Below are 19,788 nucleotides of genomic sequence, written 5' to 3'. Positions count from 1 at the left end.
TCCTTTCCTGTCCATTACTGTTGACAATGACATGGCTGTAACTCTACACCTTTCAACACATTTTCAACTGAAAAGCCACAGGCATTTGTTTGCAAATAATGTTAGAATAAAATTATATCTGAAGTCAGGAGGGGAAGGATAGTTCTGCAAGGTAAAATCCTCTGCCTTCTAGGTAAAGTCCTACCCTAGCCTGCTCTCCTCCTTCTCCCCTACTAGTTTATCAAGCCCACAGACAACCAATCCTCAGAAAATGAGAAAAAGAGAATTTGCTACCATTTACTCACTCCTATCAGTTTCATCATTTTCCAGGAAGAAACTTGAAGTAAATTCCTTTAAATTCCTATTACCTTTGGGATTTCACAACATTTTTAGTTAGAGAGAAAACAAAAACACTTCCATGGGAGTCTACTCTTTCCCTATGAAGTGAGGAAACTGTTTTCTATGTTAAAAAGTTCTTCAAGGGAAAACTCCTCTTTGTCCTCCCGAGCCCAAAGGATAACCCAGGCAAATGTTCACTTCCCGCCTTAAGTCCACCCTGACACTTGGTACAAATTCTGCTGGTTTTTCCACTTGGCTTCTCCACCTGCCTCCACATTTCCATGCTCATGACTGCAGCAGTGATAGGCAAGCATTGCAAAACTCTATTCCTAGAGGAAAGCAAAGCAAACAGCTCTGGAGCTTCCCAGCCATTAGGCAAGGCACAGCAAACAGGACTCTGGGGGAAGTGGAAGCGCGTGCCGGCAGCACGCAACAACGTTCGCTCCCGAACTGAAATAGAGGATTTCTCTAAAAAGTCACTTCCACCCTGACCAAGCCTACTCATGTTTCAGTCAATTTTAGGATGAAGTACTGGGCAAACCAAAGGCACCCTGGTTCTCTGCCCATCCTACGTACAAACACCAAAGCAAAGGCACCCTTCCTCCCCAGCAGTCCAAGTCTCTTACCTTCCACTTCTTCTTCATCACATACATGTTTAAGGAAGGAAGCCCCTCTATCCAGTACTGCCTCGTCCTCCATCCTATAGTAATAGAAAAGAAAAAAGGAATGCTCAGACTTCTCCTGGAGCGAGCTGTTTGAACCAGCCCAAGTCCTGGGCAGGTTAACTTGCAAGCTGTTGTTCATGTTCCTGTGGGCACTCCTGTCCTCCTTCCAGTGCCTGTTGTTTCTTCATAGAGCTCCTTTCACATGGCGTTTGCTTTAAGCTGGCCTCACGTAGCTCCGATTCTGACCTTGAGAGGACATCAGTGGTGACAGGTGTGAACAAGGTAATCCCAGCTACAAGTCTTTGGGGGCTTTCCTGTTTCTTGTGTCTGGCTTTTTCCCCCCCCCACCTCCTTTTTTCATAAAGTACAGCCACACGGGCAGGCTTGGGGCTGTCTATGCAACAGCCAAGAGTTTGTGGGATCGCAGTTTGCCTTTGATGCCGCCCCGGCAGGCGAGCGGGCACACCCCACACGGCCACGGGCACGCTCCAAGCGCTGCCCGGGCTCCGGCCAGCCCCTAATACCAGCACAGCACACTTGTCTGCTGCGAGCCCGGCTTTGTGTCACGTGTTGGCCTTACAGAAATCTGACATATGAGGATTATCCTGAGACCGAGCTTCAGTAAGTCAGATCATCACAGCAGTCATTTATGTGTGTCACCCATTCATTCATCCATTTGGGGAAGGGTTTTAGTGGTTGCCCTCCTTCCCCTCCCCTTTTCTCTCCACCTCTGATCTGTCTCTGCGGACAGCAGAGACTCCTAATTCCACGCTTCTGCCATCGCCGTGCTTCCGCAGAGCTGCCCAGAACTCCTGCTGCTGTGGTTCCCCCACAAAATCAGATCCTGGCTGCGTTCTGAGGGTACATCTGCAAATCCACTCTTGACAAGCAAATACAAAAAAAAATAAAATAATAATAAACAAAATTGGAACTGTGTTAAATAATCTCCTTAGAGGCTAAGTACACATTTGCTGCTCACTACTGGGCAGTCGCCATGGGAGCTTTCTATCCTAATACAGCTGAGACCAAGCTGGTCACTTGTTTTCATACCAAAAATCAGGCATAAACCAACACCTTTTCCTTATATTCCCTCAGGGGAATAGGGACAAACTCGGCTCAGATTGAGACAAGGCCTTCAAAACTTCTTCCCATCCATATTGCTTCCATTCAAGATCCTCTGAGAGCAGTAGCAGCAAACACTTGTAGATTATCTTAATGGAATACTCAAATTCAGGAGGGTATAAACACTGAACAGATTAATACCAAGAGTTCAGAATGCCTTAGGGTGTCTACCTCGCGTGCCAGTGCCTGGCTACCTAACTAGAAAATAAAAAAGGAAGTACCAGAGTCACATTTCACAAAAGCTGTACCTCAGTAGCCACTCTCCCACCTCTGCCAAGTTCTCCACCGCTTTAGCCAACTCCTCCTTCACACAGGTTGTTTCTGCCTGAACTCCAGGAGCCAGAGGATTTGAAGCAGAAATTTCCCCGAGCTAGGAAAGGTGCCATTCCCCAAGCAGCTGCTGCTGGGTGCGGAGGGGTGGGACGTGCTATTTGCCAGCACAGCACACCAAGCCAGCACTCAGGCACACACCAGCCTCCCCTGAAAGCTTCAGCTCTTCATTAAATTATTTAAGGCTATTTACGCATCTTTTCTAAGGCAATAGAAGGGAACATATTCCATGGATACCCTTGCCTGTTTGCAATGATCATAAAGGCACAACCTCATATTTTTTTAATTATTTTTTTCCTGCAAAGCAGCAGAGTAGCTCCTTGCTATAAACTCAGCTGGAAACAGCTAGAACAGATGGGACTGGATTTCCAGACCAAACCCAAACTACAGGACCTTTATTCCTCTGTAAAGTCTGTACTTATCCTAGCATTCAGCTCCATTCCCTGAGCACTCACACATGTGCAGGTGTGTAACCCACCTGTGTGTCCCACAGCTCTGCTGAAACCGTGTCCCAAGGCCAGCTCCTCCAGCCTAGGCAACATTAGTCCAGGCATGGAGCAACTGAGCAGCAACAGTGTGATAGAGCAGAGAAAGGCAAAGGAAGGGAGCAATGTCCACTGCCTGCAAGGGATACAGTGCTGAGAATTCACCAGCTGCCATCTCCTTGGGCGAATGTCTGCTCATCCTCCCCATGACAGCAGAGCATCCTCCCAAGCATCATCCTGCCAGTGCTGAGCATCCACAGCAGTGGGAATGGCCCCCACCTTCCCAGGAACATCACACTGCGATTTTAGCTCCAGAGGGCTGGAAAACTGATCAGCAAGGCTGATGCTTTCCCTGAAACTTGTATCCGAAGGAGCTGGGGGGTTTAAAGGGCCAGGAATAGAGCTTGGGTCGCCTTGGCACAGCGCCCCGGCTCTAATCCACAGGAGTTTAGTGATTAGACTCCAAGCACCACCTCCCTTGACTTGGTCTTTTCTGCCCTTCTCAGATTATCACAGGATTTCTGTGGGCCAAAATCTAGCAAAAAAACATCCTTTACCACTTTGCATGGGGAAACTATTTCAGCCTCCTGGAATTTTTCAAATACCGTGAAATGGGAGTTGCAGAAATTAAAAAGAAAAAAAATAGTGATGTGGAACAAGAAGAAAATCTTCCCTTGAGTCTTCAGAGGAAAACTGGCAGACTCCTGTTGGTGAAGCACTGCAGCAAGACCATTATCCCATGGAAGACACACATGGACTGGAGAGAAGAAAGCATGTAAAAAATTTTAGGGTCTCTGAAGAGAAATGTGCCATCAGTGAAGCCTGGTTTACCAACTCCTTGTTGGAAGGTAAAGGGGTTTTCAGGCGTTTCTTGTCTAGATCCACACCCTTGTGACTGCTGCTTCAACATTTTGGAAACAAACCTAAAAAAAAAAATTAAAAAATATTGGGCTTCTATTTTCAGGGTCTGACAGAATATGCTCCAGTGAAAAAACACGAACTGCTTGAGTAACTGGCCTCTCTGGGCCGATGATTAGATCAGTGCCAAACATTTTTAGAAATGATGTTATGTGTCAATAGGATTTGAACAAGAGTCACACACGGCCAGCAGCAACTCTGCTCTGCCTGCAAAGTGCCAGCAGATACAGCTCACAGAAATATTCTGCCCAGCTACTCGGAAAGAACAAGACCAGTTTAGTACTAGTAGGGATCCCAGACTTGCTAATGGCTGCGCTCATCTGCCAGCATCTGTTCTGCTCATCACAACATGAATTCTTCCTGCAGGTCTCTGGTTGCAGCACCAAACACTTGCACTGCATCTTCCAGGCAGTGCAAAGCAGCAAGTAACCTCGGAGTTACTGCTCCCCGTGCTACTCCAGGCAGAGGCAGGCCGCCAGCTCCCCTGGGAGATGGAGTGCTGCCACCGCCCGGCTGCTCAGCTCCAGAGCTGTCAAACTTGGAAGACTGAGGGCTGGAGAGAGGGAAAGTGGTGTTTGGCGTAAATAAAAAGGACTGATGTGGCAACACGAGATGTTGCGCGGAGTTACAACTCGCCAGAGTGAATAAATGCCTAACAGAGCTGGGGAGCCAGCGGGGAGAGTTACTGCTCGCTGATAAGCTTTTACGATTCTGCCCATTTCCAACGGCTTTTGCAATCAGGAAGAAACTCCAGCAAACTCTGAACTGCACAAGGAAAAGAAACGAAGCCAGTTCCGTAACTGGAGCGGCGTAACACAGAGCCGTGAGAAAGTCACATTAAAGAGCAGCCCAACGAGCTGGGGCGTGGAGTGGGGTCAAGGGCTGAGGGAGGAGGGAGAGCTCCAGGTCACAGAGCAGCAGAGCCGGCAGCAGGGCTCCCGGTGGGGTGCCTGCCGAGCCGCACCACACAGCACCCGCTGCGCCACAGCTCTGCCAGGCAGCTGTGGGGAAGCTCTCCACTCTCCCAGGAAAGGCAAGGGAACTAACATCTTCCAGAGTGTGCAAAGTAAACCACCCTGTCTGCTTCACAGAACACAGCACTAGTGACCTGTCAAGACTGTTTTCCTCAGAAAACTACCGTGATCTAAGTGAATTGGGAAGGTATGGATGGGGATGCTGCGGGAGAAAAGACAAACCCAAACTTACGGCGCACGAGGCATTGTGGGCTGAGCTGTTTGGCAGGTCCCAAATCCCACAAGATTTACCCTGGATCTACCACATACTGCTCCCCCTCACCATATACCTCCCAAACACAAAAGGGGAGACTTGTTCTGGTAGGATACATCCACAACCTGACACTGCTTCCCACAGGTGTAACCAACACTGCTTGTGACAACCAGCATCATCCAACCTTCAACTACAGATGGATCAACACAGATGGATCGGCCAGACCTGAAGGCTCCCACAGATGGGACCTGGACCTGAGCAGAGAGAAGAGCCACCAAAGGCTTCCCTGCCAGTGACACCCAGTGCCCTCACCAAGCCACCCAGGTTAGATGCCAAGTGTGTGTGGGTACGTGTATGAGCATCCCAAAAGGAACGAGTCAGCAAGCCAAACAGGCTGCTTCTGTCAGCGGGCTGTGGGGAGACAGAGATAACATTATTCCTTCTCTCTGCAACCTGTGAAGCATTCAGACACTACAACTGTAGTGACCAAGTAAACAGGAAACCAGGAAGGAGACTTGGTCCCAGCTGATGCTCTCACAGCCTATATGCAAATGCGTGAATAAACAGACCTAATGTGACCGATTCCTTTTTAGGGCCCTGATGTGTTCTCGTTTTCTCACATACTTGCATATGGACTCTGTCACACAGAAAAAAAGAGCTTCTGACTATACTGAGCACAGCCTGGTTGATGCACTTTTGGAACATGTTGCCAAATTTATCCTGGATGCATTTTCCCCTGTCAGCTCTAAAGCAGCATTTATTTACAAGCTTTCTCAGCAAAAGGCTGTACTCACCGGAGCAAAGCAGGACAGAACCCCCTGCTTTGCACACAAAGAACTTGCACCGTAATATTTATAAACCAAATAAATTCCCAATTAAGTCACCTCATTAGGTGGAAATGTTTCCCTCCACAGAGGTGTTCTCAGGAATTGAAATTAAGCCCCATGACAGGATTTAAATAGGAGTCTCAGTTCTTGACTAAATCTTGTTTTCAAAAACTCTTACAGACTGGAACGTCAAGAACTCTAAATGTTTTATCTTAACTCACAGGTGAAGTCTGTGAGAGCACCTTCCTGAAACCAAGGTAACAATCATTTGAATTCATTATGGCAATATAAGTTCCATCACCTGGATTTCAATTTTGATACCAAACAACTTCTGAAGAACTCTTGAAGTTGGATAGGTTCCAAAAATGAAGTAACTACTAGGAAAAGCAATCAGGAGTGAATGAAGTTACAGCTTTCTTCTGCACAAACAATAATGTAACACTATCAAAACACACGGAAATAAAAGGGGAACACTGTCACTGGATGCCAGGGCAGGTGTAACAGTTGAAGCCTTTGCTTCATTGTGATTAAATGACTTACCATAAAATGACATGACTATAAAAACTGATAAAGTCAGCTGCCTCTTCAGCTGGGGACTCTGCAAGAAGAAGGCTGCCTTGCACTCCAGCTTCATTTGAGAACTGCAGGATCTCAGTGCAAGCCCCTCTCCAGGACAGGGTGAACCTCTGCTGCCGAGCACCTGGCTCCTGACACATCCCACATCCATCTGCTGTATTTCATGTAGCTACAGCCAGGAAAAGGTACAGAGACACCCTGTAAGGAATTCAAGCTTGCTCTTTGGCAGGAGCTTTGGGGGATGGAACCAAATGAGATGAATCCACAGGAAGAAGTGATTGTGGACTGCAAATATTATGAATGTATCTATTTGAGGATAACATAAACCAGACATTTTTGTAGCTTTGTTTTCTGGAAAGGATGAAATAGAAATCACAAAAAAAAAGCTTTCTCTAGAGGCAGAGTGGCATTAGGTTTTAAACCCATGAGCAGTAGTGGATTTTTCCTAAAAATTATTATTTCAAGGCAGCCTGTGGCATCTGAACTATTTTTGGCTATTTATTACTGTGACAATGTTATGTCCTGCAATATTTTTGTTACAGTTTTATGCCTGAGAGGCAACCTCTTACTTGACCATGTGTCTATTTGAAACCAATGCTGGTTTCTACAGTAGCCGCTCCTTGTTCCAGCCTCTTGTAAGAGCTCTTTTTAAGGAATCTGGGACTAAGTGTGCTGTGTCACACACAGGAGCAGGTATCATGGGCTAGGAAGCAGAGCAACGTTTCAAGTGTGTATTTTACATCAGCTCAGCACACAATTTTCAAAGTACAGGAGATCTGGATACTCCTATAGAGAAGTCTGGACAAAGAAACAGCAACTGCAGGAAACTTCCAGCATCTACTGCACATTGCTCACCTGGAACCTCCAAAAGCAAGGCATGGGAAGCCTGAGGCAAATTCCCAACTATAAATGAGGATGTTAGAGTGAGCAGCTTGGTCCTGTGTCTAAAAGCAAAGAGTTATCTGGGCTGGGCGGTGCTGGGTTTAAGTCCATTTCCCACTGAGCAAAGGAACAGGCAAGTGTGTACAATGAGGGGTGGGGCAGCACACCACTGGCACCACTCACCCAGGGCTGCTTTTCTCCAGGGAAAACAGCCTGGCACGCTCAATCCTGGCTTTCCAGCAAGCAGCTAGCTCCTGCACTTGTCCTCTCCTGAGACTGCTTTGTGGGGGGAGTTCACCATAGCAATCACACCACTCAAAAGGTGTGAGACCAGCTCATAGCTTAATTTCACCTCTGTAATTACAGTCTGAAGCTTTTCCCTTCCCTCAGGCTTCCAACTGTCAAGTGCACAATTCCTAGAGCTGCATATTGTCCCACCAACTAATTCCAAAATGCTGGAGCCCTTCTAAAAGCATCATAAATCTCTGGACCAGTGATGGTAACATGGGTACAGAGTGTGTGCTGGCTTCCTGCTGCAAGGAGGACAGACAAGACCTGATCCAGCACAATCCAGACTTGAGCTCTGGCTGGCAGAGGCAGAAAGCCTGGTTGTGTAAAACCTTTTGGACATATCTGAAGCAGCCAAGGGAGCTAATGCACTCTCAGCACTTCCCAGAGTGCAGGCGCAGCGTTTCTGATCCAGTTCTTGGCATTCTGAAGCGATACGTGGATTCACAATATGCTGGTTTCAAAAACATAATCTAGCATAAAGGATGTTTTTAACATGGATCATATTGGGAATCTGCTTAACCACTCGCATGGCAAGTTACACAAGCAGGAACCTCTCAAAGTGCACTTACCCCCAAATGATGCAAACTTTACCTGGTTACTAGATTATGGTCTCTGTAAAATTGCAATGCTTCCACGTTGGAGCAGTTGCTTCAATGTAAGAAAAGATGTGATACCATTTGAGTTCACCTCCAAAGGAGTGTGGAGAGAGCATACAGCTGTAAAACTAAAACAGAAGGGCAAAGCCATCCAAACCATATGCCAACACACACAAGACTCAGGCAGAAGAAAGGACTCCAAAAATATCAGACAAGGAAAAAAACAGTGGGCTTTGGACCTCATCTTCACTTGAGTGCCAACTGTTCATCCAGAAGACTTTATAGTGACCATTCCCAGGGGTGATGAGACAAAATCTCTGCTGAGGAAGGTCACTGGCATTGGTCCTGGTGCATGCATCAAATCCTAATTCAATAACAGACACTCAAAACTAATGCAGACCTGAGAGCCAGAAATGCAAACAGCCAGATTTCAAACTAAATGCCCTTCTTGCCTTCACTGGCTGCACTGGGAAGAAAAAAAAAAAACAAAAAAACTAACAACCTAAACTCAGAGAAAAAAACCCAACAAACCAAAACACAAAAAGCCACAAAAACACCCCAAAAAACACAAACCCACAAGCCCGTGGAAGCTTACTGAAGATAAAGAAATGTTTCCTGACAGAAGAGGAGAGAGGGGAGTGAAATGCAAAACCAAGTTATTTTATAACTTGAGACTGAAGAAAAGAATTTCATCACTTCCACCAATTTAAGCTCTAGTCAGAAGAGAGTCAGTCACAGCCCAGAGCAGCATGGACCTGGGTAGCCATTCTGCCTCCCAAGAGTGCCAAGTGCTCAAGAAAACACTGATTACACCAGCACAAGCCACAGAGCCAGAAGGATACAGGTCCCTCACAAGTGATACCCACGAGGATCACTAAGCAGAAACACAACTGCAAGTGACAATTCAGTTCCACACAGCCACAGATCGTGCTCCAGCTCCTGGGAGAGCATTTGCTGTGCCTTCTGGGGACTGTGATCAGGCTGTTGGGACAACCACATGTGTGGTGTCTGGCTATCACGAACCAGTGATATTATATATTAAACCTACAGTCAGGAAAACTTCCCCCCCTCAAAATTTCACGTGGTATCAGAGGGGCAGGTTGGTAGGAAACAGCTGTTCCAGAGCACTGGCAGCCACTGGGATATAACACAGTCTGGGGGAACCTCACTGCCATGGCCACTAGCCCACAGAGAGCTCATCCACGCAGCCACACACTTGCAAGTGCCTACAGAGAAAGCAAAGGGGGATTTTGTACACTTCTAGGGAACAGCTCACAGGAGCACGGAGCAAACCATCACCTTCAGGTGCCTCTTGCTCCTCCGTGCACGCAGCTTGTGAGAGCAACACGTTGTGGTGACCCACTTGATACCTCAGCTCAGGCGCGTGATACCGGCCAGGAGCAGGCCGAGCCTGTGATCTTTACACTCAGCCCTGCAGACCAATTAGTCATTAATAAGAGTCTGGCCCAGAGCAGGCAGGGGCACATGATCGCGTTCTCACGGCATTAGTCAGCAGACGCAGCGATACGGGCTCCTTCACCAGGACACCAGCTCCACCGGGACGAACATGATGCAGCATAAAAGCAGAGTGGTATGAGCAGACAACACATGATCCTGCATAAAGGCAATCCATTTAGCAATGTTCAACTCACCTCACCAGCAAAATGTCTTTGCTTCTGGACTGGCATTTTGCTCCATGGAGAGTCAGGTTCTTAATTTGGTTCTCAGTGCCCTAAAGCTGCGATTACTGTATCCTCCAACCACGGCCAAGAGCGCAGAACCCAACTGCTGAGCAGGCAACTCCCAAGTTTTAACAAGACTGTCCTCTACGTGACATCCATTTAAGGGCAGCTCAAAATAGACTTATTCATATCAGCCTAAAACAAGACTGTGAAGAAAACAACAACCCGAGAGCTGAAAAGTAATCTCTTGCCAGAAAGTACTCACAGCTACTTCTTCTGAACTCCTTCCTTGTGACCCATCAGTGTTGTCCGGAAGAACAACTTGTGGGACAAAACTGGTAGGAACACAGCGATGCTGATAAGCAGCGCTGTTGCAGGACGTCCCGTGGCCCCCAAAGTAACCTAAGCAGCAGTATAATGACTACTGAGCTTGGACAAAAGAGCAAGCAGACTTCTGCAAGAGAAGAGAAAATGAGACTTTACCATCAGTCTTTCAGTGTCTGGAAAACTTCATCTGCCCTCGGAATGGACTATGAAAAAAGCATCTGGATAGAGGAAACCTAAAAAATTAAGATCACTTGCATCTTCCTTTACCAAAGGAAGGCTACTCAGCCTCCTCTGCTGCCACTTACAAAAGTTTGTCATTGCAATGAGCTCCTCTCCCTGCATGGCAGTTGGCTCCCTCTGACTCCAGATCATTAGTCTATAAACATGAACTTCCCAGGTATTCCTCAAATGTTCTCTTCAGACTTCCCATGTGCCTGTACAATTCAGCCCTTTACCCATTAGGGTTTCAAGCGATAGCGTTTTGACATGAGCAAGCGCTATAAAAAAGATTTTACAGGTCCCACATTCTCTCTCCTCTTCCTCCAGAACTCTGTATAAAGCAAGAGTTGCTACTTCTGCTTTAGGAACTATAAACTCAAAGGCATCCTCAAGAACCACAGCAGATATAACATTCTGTGTTGTTCTGTCTGGGGTACAGCTAATTTTTTTCTCAGTATCTAGTACGGGGCTACGGCTTGGATTTGTGCTGGAAACACACAATTCACAAATGGGAATTCACCAATGTTGTAGTTACTGCCCTGGGAGCGAGCAAGCAGTGGTGCAGCACTTGGTTGCCAGCTGGGGTTAAATCAGGACGGTCCTTTTTGGCGTCCAGTACAGGGCACAAAGGGTTCAAAATAACGGTAGATTTGATTGGAATGTGCTAGGTGGAATTCACAGCTGTCATAGCTGTATGGATACTAATCAGCAGGCTCCTGTCTTGCCATGGGCACGCTTGCCTGGCTGCATGTGGTGCCTAGAGGTCGTCAGGGGCAGCTTTTGCTTTCGGTGCTCACCGTGGTGCTTATCAGGCTGCTCTGCTGGGCCTGGGAATGCTCTGATAACAGCAATGATGACGACGTGCCCAGGCTGGCGGGGCCCAGCACAGGGCTACTGTGCTGCTGTCCGGGGGAGGCTGCAACTTCAGTGGGAGCTTGAGCCAACGGGCTGTGACCTGTGATGATATCCCAAAGGATAACTCCAGGCTGGAGAAGGTACATCTCAAAGCATCTGGCCAGGCCCACACTGCAGCAGGTACATCTTGAAGCATCAGCAGCCGTGCATGAGGACATGCTGGAATCCCTCACAGCTCATGGTGATCACCCACCATCTGCTTTCATCCTCTTTTCCACATGCATCTGCCTAAAACACTGGAGGCAGCCATCCTTTCACAAGAAGTCTTGGGAGAACAACTTTCTGTAACAGGCCTGAAATGGTTGACTTTGGCAATAGATATTCATAAAAGCACAAGCACCTTTTCCACTCCTTTTTTAAGCTGTCAGGGTCACCACGGCTGAACCCAGACATGGTCATCAGTCACACATTTCTTGGAGACACCTGTTAACAAAGAAGGGCTTTATGCCCAGCACCTAATTGCAACATGGCTGTTTAAAGGTAAACCGGAATTGGGCTACAGTAATATTAAATCCCAGTTATCTGCATCCATTATCTTGCTTTTTTTTATTGCTAAGTGGAATGACTGGTCTGGGAAGAGAGCCAGAAAAGTTGGGCTGATACCACAGATCAAGACTTCATAGATATTTCTGAGAATTACAAGTTAAGGGTCACATCCAGAACTGAACTGACTGCTCCACAAAAACCCACAGGTACCTCCATTGAGTCACAAGTCAAGCCTTTCCAGGAAAACAGAGCTGTTGGCAACCCAAGACATTACTAGACCAGGAATACTTAATGCAAAGGTGTCCTATTCACCACTTAGAATTAAAAAGGCAGAAACAGGTTCATTCAAGAAGAGTGGCCCCATTCATAGAAAAGTTATTACAGAAACTTTCAGAGTTCACAGGAATCTCTGCACACCCACATTTCTGAAGATTCAGGGGACATCCAGGTTACTTGCTGGGAGAGACATTTTGACCATGATGAGCTTACGTTGTTTTTTCAATGCTTTTTAACAAATTAAGTTGCATAGCTAATGTTCAGTGAACTCGGCTCTTTTAGCTTGATCTTTAATTCGAGTAATTATCTTAAAAGCTGGAGACACGATCTCCCTTTACTCAGTCTCTGGAGAGGATTCTGACACTGAAACACACAGTTGGGGTTTTTTCACAGGGTTGTTTTGCAGCATATTCCCTTTCAACAAAATTTATACACTGTATTCCTGGCAAAGGGAAGAGAGCCATGATCCAAGCACAACTTTGGAAATACAGAGGTCTTCCTTTTGCAGCAATTCCTGCCATTCCACTGTTTTGTTCACAGGTCCAGAGTGTCCATCCTGTTAAATTACAGTCCAAGGACGGCAGTTACATGCCTGCTCCTTCAAGTTCTACTACAAATAGGTGCAAGCCATGAAGCTGAACACTCAGAGCATCCTGGCTGGAGCCCCATGCCCACAATAGCCGAGAAAGGGCGCCTGGGCTTGCCTTGCCGACGAAGCATGGGCCTAAGCCCACGCTCGAGCCCAGGCTTGCTTGCATTCCTTCCATGCTAGCAGGCTCTCAGGCTGAACTTCAGAGCGTTGCCGAGGTGGCAACACAAAGCCCAGCAGACCCAAAGATCAGCAAGGTGCCTCATACAAGCCAGAACCCTCCAGAATGCCATGGCTGGAATTGTGCACCCGCCACGTCAGGCACAGTGCAAAACCTCTTCCCCAGGCACAGGAAAGCCCAATGGACACAGAAGGCCTTCTCCAAGCTTGTATGACATGGGAGCTGTACATCATGGGAGACAGCCAGCCTTTGCTTCTAAAGCCCAGCATTGGTATAGAAATTGATCATTCACCACTGATTAAAAGGGAGAAACTTACTCTTTCATCCTGCATGAGAAGCGCTCACAGTGTTACAGGGAATCATTGCATCTATCAAGTTCCAGTAGAAGCAGTTCTTGCTCTTGGGCAACAATAACCTCCTTTCCATGCACATTCCGGTGATGTGCCAATAACACAACAGAGACACAAATGCACTCTGAAATGGAGAGCATTTCAATATCCATTCAAGTTATCTTTTCCAAAAGTTCACAGAATGTCATCCGAGAGGTGAACTGGGACTAAAAAGACAAGCTAGGCAGGTGGACAATTGATGGTTCTAAGTTCATTCCAACTCTACTCTGAATCAATACTCTATTCTACAGCCTCTCTCTAACACCACCCTCCAAGTGCCTATCAAAGATGCACTCAAGACTTTGCACTGGTCTTTCACTGATTTCCAACCCCACCCCGCAAGCAGCTCATGGCTGCAACCCAGACTTTGTCCCTGCACCTCTCTGGCCCCACTCGATTAATTCTCCCCACACACTGTCCTATCTCAGCACACATTTCTTCCGTTCATGCCGGTGGAACTACTCGTGCAGGACTCACCCCAGCACCGCACTTCAGCATGGCCTTAAAGGCCAATGAGTTGAATTGCCTCAAGGCCAGAAGTCACCTGCACTGAAGTATTTTGTGGGACTAAGGCAACAGCTCCACATTTCCAACCTTTCTCACTGCACTGATAGAGGTGTCGCTGCGCTGAGACTCCATCATCGGCACTACAAACACGTCCGGCACTGCTCCCATGAAATGCCACACTGACACTTCTACTGGGACAATACTGCTCAAACCCCATCACTGCTCACCTGAGAGATCATGAGATGTCAAACAATGGATGTGGAACACTCCCACGGCACCACACGCTGGCTTGCTGTGCCATCGAGGCTCTGGAACGGAGCTTTGCTGGGGACACAAGAGAACAAAGCCCCATCTATTTTCCCCTGGGGATGATTGTTCCTGCCCAGAAGAACACACAGGCAGCTCTGTTGAGCAGGGCTGCTGGTCTTGAGCCGTGCCCTGTGTCTGCTGAATGCACAAAGTGTCAGCCAGGGAAGTGAGCTCAGACTAGACAAATTTAATAAGAATTTAGGTAACATCCGCTTCAAGATGACCACATTTGCTAACTCTGAGACCTCAGCAAAATGTGCAGGTCCAGTTCCTGGGTATAAGAAATATACCTCAATTCCAGTGCAATAGACAGGTTTGATGTGCTCTAATGCCACTTTTCCTTGAGCTACTGAGCAACTATTGCCCAGCTTCATTCTTATCAACCTCATATTTAGCAGCCTTGATGAAAAGACCTTTACGCTTACTTCGAAGGGCTGACAATGTGTCTGAAGTGTTATACAGTCACTGGTACAATAAAAGCAATTACCTTTTGCAACCTTCTGTTCAAGGTTAAGAGTTGAAATGAGCTCAGTAAACCTTCAAGATGTGATTAAAATGAAGTAAAAACTTATTAAAAAACCTTAAGAGGAAAACACCATAATCTTCAAGTTGCACACACCATTGAAAGAGAGACCCAAGTTCTCTTTCTGCACCTACTGTGCAAAATAGAGAAAACTGAAAAATTTTAGTAAAGATGAGTAGTTGGCATGCAAGACTTCAGTTGTCATCTTTGCCATCAGATTACACATCTGCACAGTCATCAAAATCAAAGCGTTTGCATGTTTTGCTCAGAAAAAGCAGCAGAAAAAGACAGAACACACCACAGGAATAACTCCTATGTGAAAAAAGGCAAAAATTTGTTGGACATGCAAACCCACCAGGACTTCTTGCATAATACCAGCTCATTGTAATAACTTTCAAAAGAAAGTAAAATTCAATCTCCCCCGGGGAACAATCACATCAAATATCAGCAACCTTGTGGATGAGCAGCAGTCACCTCACAGAGGTCAAAAGAAGAGGTACCCTAGCTCTGTATTATTTATAGATTATATATGTTTATTATTAATAATAATATATTACTAACTATAATTTGAATAAAATGAAATAGCTTTTATAATCATCATTAATAACAGAATGAAGTGATTTGAGTAATCCTCAGTTTTAAAAAGTCATGGAACAATTCCCACCACCAAGTTCTTCAACTCACTTTGGGATGCCAGAAGTATGGATCAATACTTATGAAAGGAAAATTAAAGCTTATTTCAAGACAGAATTAATACAGAGTATTTAGCAAGTATTTATTATATGCTAGTAAAACAGAAATATGATCCTGTTCCCCTATAAAGGTAGTTATATAATGCAGCTAGGATGTTAAACACTTGGAAAATTCTCTCCCCCCACAAAAAGAATTTCCTTAGGAGTCGAAAGTATATAGACCAGTCATATTCTTTCTCTCCATACATATTTATATATATAAATAATAAATCTATTTTATATCCCCCCATAGTCTGTGCTTTACCTTGGCAGCAGACTAAAACAGAATAGTCTCTGTTTTACTAAGAGCACACGTTTCTGGAATTCAGAAGCTGAAAGTTCATTTGCACCGCAGACTCAAAGGATTCTGATATTAGTGACAGGGAATCAGCTCTTCTGGTTTTTCTGGTGAGAAAATGAGATAAAACCAGGGCCGTCTGCAACCTCCTCTGCTGTGCTCAGAAGGCTCAGCCATACTCCCACAGCATGGATCTACATGCCTATTGAATTTGGACAGAAATCCACTGTTCCAAATCAAAACTGAACGCCAAGAACTGAGATGTAGCTTTCTCTGATTTTCAAATTTCTCATAAATCTCTGTGCAACTCCACCGCACTGCCAGTCCCTATGGCAAGTTCAAATACGTTCCTATGTGAAAGACTCATAATTGTGTGACAGTAATTCAAAGACATTTTTATCTCTTCAGTTAATGTAATTAAGCCATTGAAAAGCAAGAGCTCTGCAGCTTTTTACTTATGCTACGCACTCTTTTATCACTCAATTATGGGTGCAGTCACTGTCTTTGACACTGTCCAACAGCAATAAAAAGCATTCCTGCCACAAACTGCGCACAAACCTGAGCAAACTCAGGAGAAACAAGATGCTACAGTGACTCAAAGTTCAAGGGCAGGGAGGCAGAAGCCTTGCTTTGAGTGGTTGTGGGAATTCACTGCAACCTTGACCATTTTATAGCTGTATTTTCATTTCAACCCACACAGTGCACAGCTTTCTTAACAGAGTTTAGAGAAAGACCTCTGCCTCCCCATCCAAGTCCTTATGTTTTGAGGGAGCACAAAAGAGGAGCTTTCCTTCCACCAGACGCAGCAGAACGACACAGACACGTGCTCCTTTATCAATATTAACCATAAACTGCTATTACTGGGTTTTCAAAGAGCACTCCCCCCCTTCTGAGCCTTCTAAGTGGATTTGAAGCCGGAAGCAGCTAATTGACTTGGAACGAGGAGTTATCAGTACCCTTTTAATTTGCTCAAAGCAAAAGTTCAAATTCTAAACCTAATGCACACAGCAAATACTTGCAAGGCGGATCGCTGGAGCGTGACAAGGATGCTCTCGCGGTGGGGCCATGAAGGCATCTCACCAGCACCGAGGGACCCAGCGGTGCCGCAGCGCCGTGAACGCTGCTGCCAACAAGGCACCCTCAAATCCTCCTTCCAAGCTCTCTGGTTCTCCCAGCCCGTGGGGAGGAACTGGAGTGCAGACCAGTAAAAGCCGTGCTATTTTGATACGGACGTGTATAACAACATCACGGCATAAAATCCAAAAAATTAAATTAAAGAAGAGAATTTGATTTACTAGCAAATCCGCCCTAACAGATGGCATGTACACACGCAGGAGCATCACTTGCTGAACCCACATGGCCCATTTTTGGGCACCCACCTCCCAAAACAGCATATTTCCCCCAGCATTTCCTTTCTCAAAGCAACACCTTTCCCTTTATGACTGCGTCTTTCTGGCAAGGCAGCACCTCTGACTGCAAATAGCTGTTCGCACACTTACTGGCAGAAAAATAAGAACAGGTCTTTTTTCTTTAGCCTCTCACGCAGCTATTTTCCTTCACAACCTTGCCCAAAACCCCTTCCAGCTTATTAACTACAGCTGTCCAGTGTGGCAGCATTAGAAAACCTTCAGCCAGAGACATACTCAGCTCCTCCACCCTCTCTGTAAGCAGGTAGATCTGAAAACAAAAGGAGTTATAGATTTTTCCTTGTCACGGGGATGTTTTTCTTTGAACTGCACTTCGTGCATAAATTCAACCTTTTCTTATCTGCCTAAGACATCGCTAACCGAAGCATTTACCCTGCACCCACTGCATTTTAAAAGCTCCTCTTAAAACCTGCTGCAAGCGATACCACAAGACAGCATCAGTACATGAGGCTGTTTTCTGGCCGCAGAGAAGTTTCAAGACTTAAAATTGTAACATGGAAGTCTAAGGCAAAAACCTGCACAGTTCTGAGCTGCAGAAAATCCTGCCAGACCTTGCTGGGAGCAGACCGGATGAGTGCAGGGTGTTACCTTGCCAGGAATGCCCTGTGCACACAAATGAAAGCTTCATCTCTCCTCCCCATAGCTGGAAAAAGAAAAAGGAAAAGGAAAAGAAGAAAAGATCCATAATTCCTTCTCACCCCAGCACCACACCTTGCTCCCCACTCATCTGAGGTCAGCAGTGTACAGTTGCCAGTCCCTTGAAATCTTGGGAATGGAGGTCCCTGAAGCCAAGCAACTGCTTTTGAAAATGTGAAATTCACACTCAGTAGAGGCAAAGTGTAAGTTACAAGCAAATCCTCCTATTTTTCTTTGGAACTTGAAAGTCTGTGTTTCCTTCCTAGGAAGCTGAAGAATAATCCCTGCAGATTGCACTAGCATTTGCCCTTCCAATCCCACTGACCCTCAGCAGCAGGTGAAGTTGATGAGAGCTAAAATCACCAGCTGAAACCAGGCTTTGCAAAATTAACTCTTTCAGGAGTCATCAGAAAAAGTCTTTGAGCCTGGAATGGCAGTTCAGGAAAGGACTAGGACATATCAGCTTATGTACAATGCTCTGAGCAAGCACAGATGCAAACAGTCCCGTTTAATTACTTGGCACAGGACTGGAAATTGTGAGAACAAAATGAAGCCTCTCATTCAGTAGTTGCTGGGGTTTGGGAGCCTGAAGGTTGCTTTGGTCAGGGGGCCTCTGCACAATTTCCTACTCATCTCAACCAGAATAAGAACTAGGTGTATTCCTGCAGCCTATCACACCAACACTTAGCAACATACTCTGTCCCACATACAATATATACAACTCTGCACTTTTTGTTAAATCCAACTAGTGAAGTTTTTGTGTGGGTTTTTTTTGGTTGGTTGGTTGGTTAGGGTTTTTTGTTTTTTGTTGGTTTTTTTGGGTTTTTTTGGGTTTTTTTGGGGTTTTTTTTGGTTTTTTTTTGGGGGGGGGGGGTTTGGTTTTTTTGTTTGGTTTTTTTTAAACAGAAAATATGTACATTATAGGAACAACCAGAACGAAGTCCCTAAGCTGGAAGCACGCACACAAAGTCAAGTTCAGATGCACAGTAAGTGCACCTCTCGGACACAAAAGGAGCAAGTACCTATATACAGTACATGGAGCAGCTCTCCGAAGGAGCTGCTACTGCTCGGATCTGCCCCAGGGCCCGACCTTGCTCCTTACGCACCCAACTTTACTAAAGGGAGCAGCTTTGCGGAACGACTCCACGGAGCTGCCGCCACGCACCCCGAGCCCCGCTCTCCTGGGAGAGCCCGGTGCCTTTTTCCATCATGTCGTGGGAGCTCCCTGCACATCCGAGTGCTCCTCCTGAACGCGAGGGCTAAAGGGATGCGCTCCGAACAGAAGAAAATCCGTTAGTAACTAACGTTGTAAAGAAAAAGGAACAAGCCTAAAGATGGCTAAATCCTCGTTTCCCCGTGTGCTCTCGCTCTGGATGGCAGCGCTTCACGGGAAGCACAGAAAGGGCAAACAAACAGCGAAGAGCTGCTCTTGGATAATAAAACACTCCATGCGACCATATACCAGGTGGAAAACTGGAAACCTGGGAAAGACGAGGCTGCCTATTCAGCGGCTGCTAACAACTCATTGAAGATGAACTGAAACGGTAAAGAAAGTTTTCAAAGACCATGCAGCGTTCTAAAAGTTGGCTCCAGCAGAGCTGGGCACCGGAAAAGACACCGAGGAGGGAGAAATGTAGCCCGGCGTTTCCACCCCCGTTCCTGCTCACTCACCTCCGGGGCTCGGGCTTGCGGCGCTCCTCCAGCTTGGCGGCGGGCGGCGGCTGCGGGGCAGCCGGGGCGGCGGGCGGACGCTGCGGACGGGCTGCGGACGGGCTCAGTGGGGCATGGCGGGGACCCTACACCTGCCCCTCCGTGCGCCTGTCCGTGTCGGTGAGCGCCCGCGGCAGCCCGAGCGAGCGGCGCGGCTGTGCTGGCGGCGCCGGCCCGGGCCCGCATTTAAAGCCGCCGGCGGGCTCGGCCGTCCCCTCACCCGCTCCCATCCCGGCCCGTCCCGTCCCATCCCATCCCCGGCCGCCGCTCGGCGTCACGGGGCCCGGGGCGGGGAGGCCGGAGGAGGAGTCTGAGGGCCGGGGCTGCGGTTCCCCGCCCCGAGCTC

General features: G+C 46.8%; 1 protein-coding gene across 4 annotated transcripts in view; it reads right to left on the bottom strand.

The window, feature by feature from the left end:
• SLC4A4 (solute carrier family 4 member 4) overlaps nt 1–19,528 on the bottom strand; it is a 116,368-nt gene extending 96,840 nt beyond the window's left edge. For 3 of the 4 annotated variants that reach the window (XM_053974895.1, XM_053974896.1, XM_053974897.1), the window contains exons 1-2: nt 19,404–19,480; nt 945–1,018 (exon numbers count right to left, since the gene is read on the bottom strand). In XM_053974895.1, the coding sequence (XP_053830870.1) occupies nt 945–1,017 (73 nt within the window). In that variant the 5' untranslated portion in view covers nt 1,018; nt 19,404–19,480. Of the gene's footprint in view, nt 1–944; nt 1,019–19,403 lie in introns of all 4 variants that reach the window. The other variant, XM_053974898.1, reaches the window with a different exon arrangement.
• Between the last annotated feature and the right edge of the window lie 260 nt (nt 19,529–19,788).

The sequence above is a fragment of the Vidua macroura genome, chromosome 4 (assembly GCF_024509145.1).
Source record: "Vidua macroura isolate BioBank_ID:100142 chromosome 4, ASM2450914v1, whole genome shotgun sequence".
Lineage (NCBI taxonomy): Eukaryota > Metazoa > Chordata > Aves > Passeriformes > Viduidae > Vidua > Vidua macroura.
The sequence above is the reverse complement of the archived record's forward strand: the minus strand, read 5'-3'. Positions and strand labels throughout refer to the sequence as shown.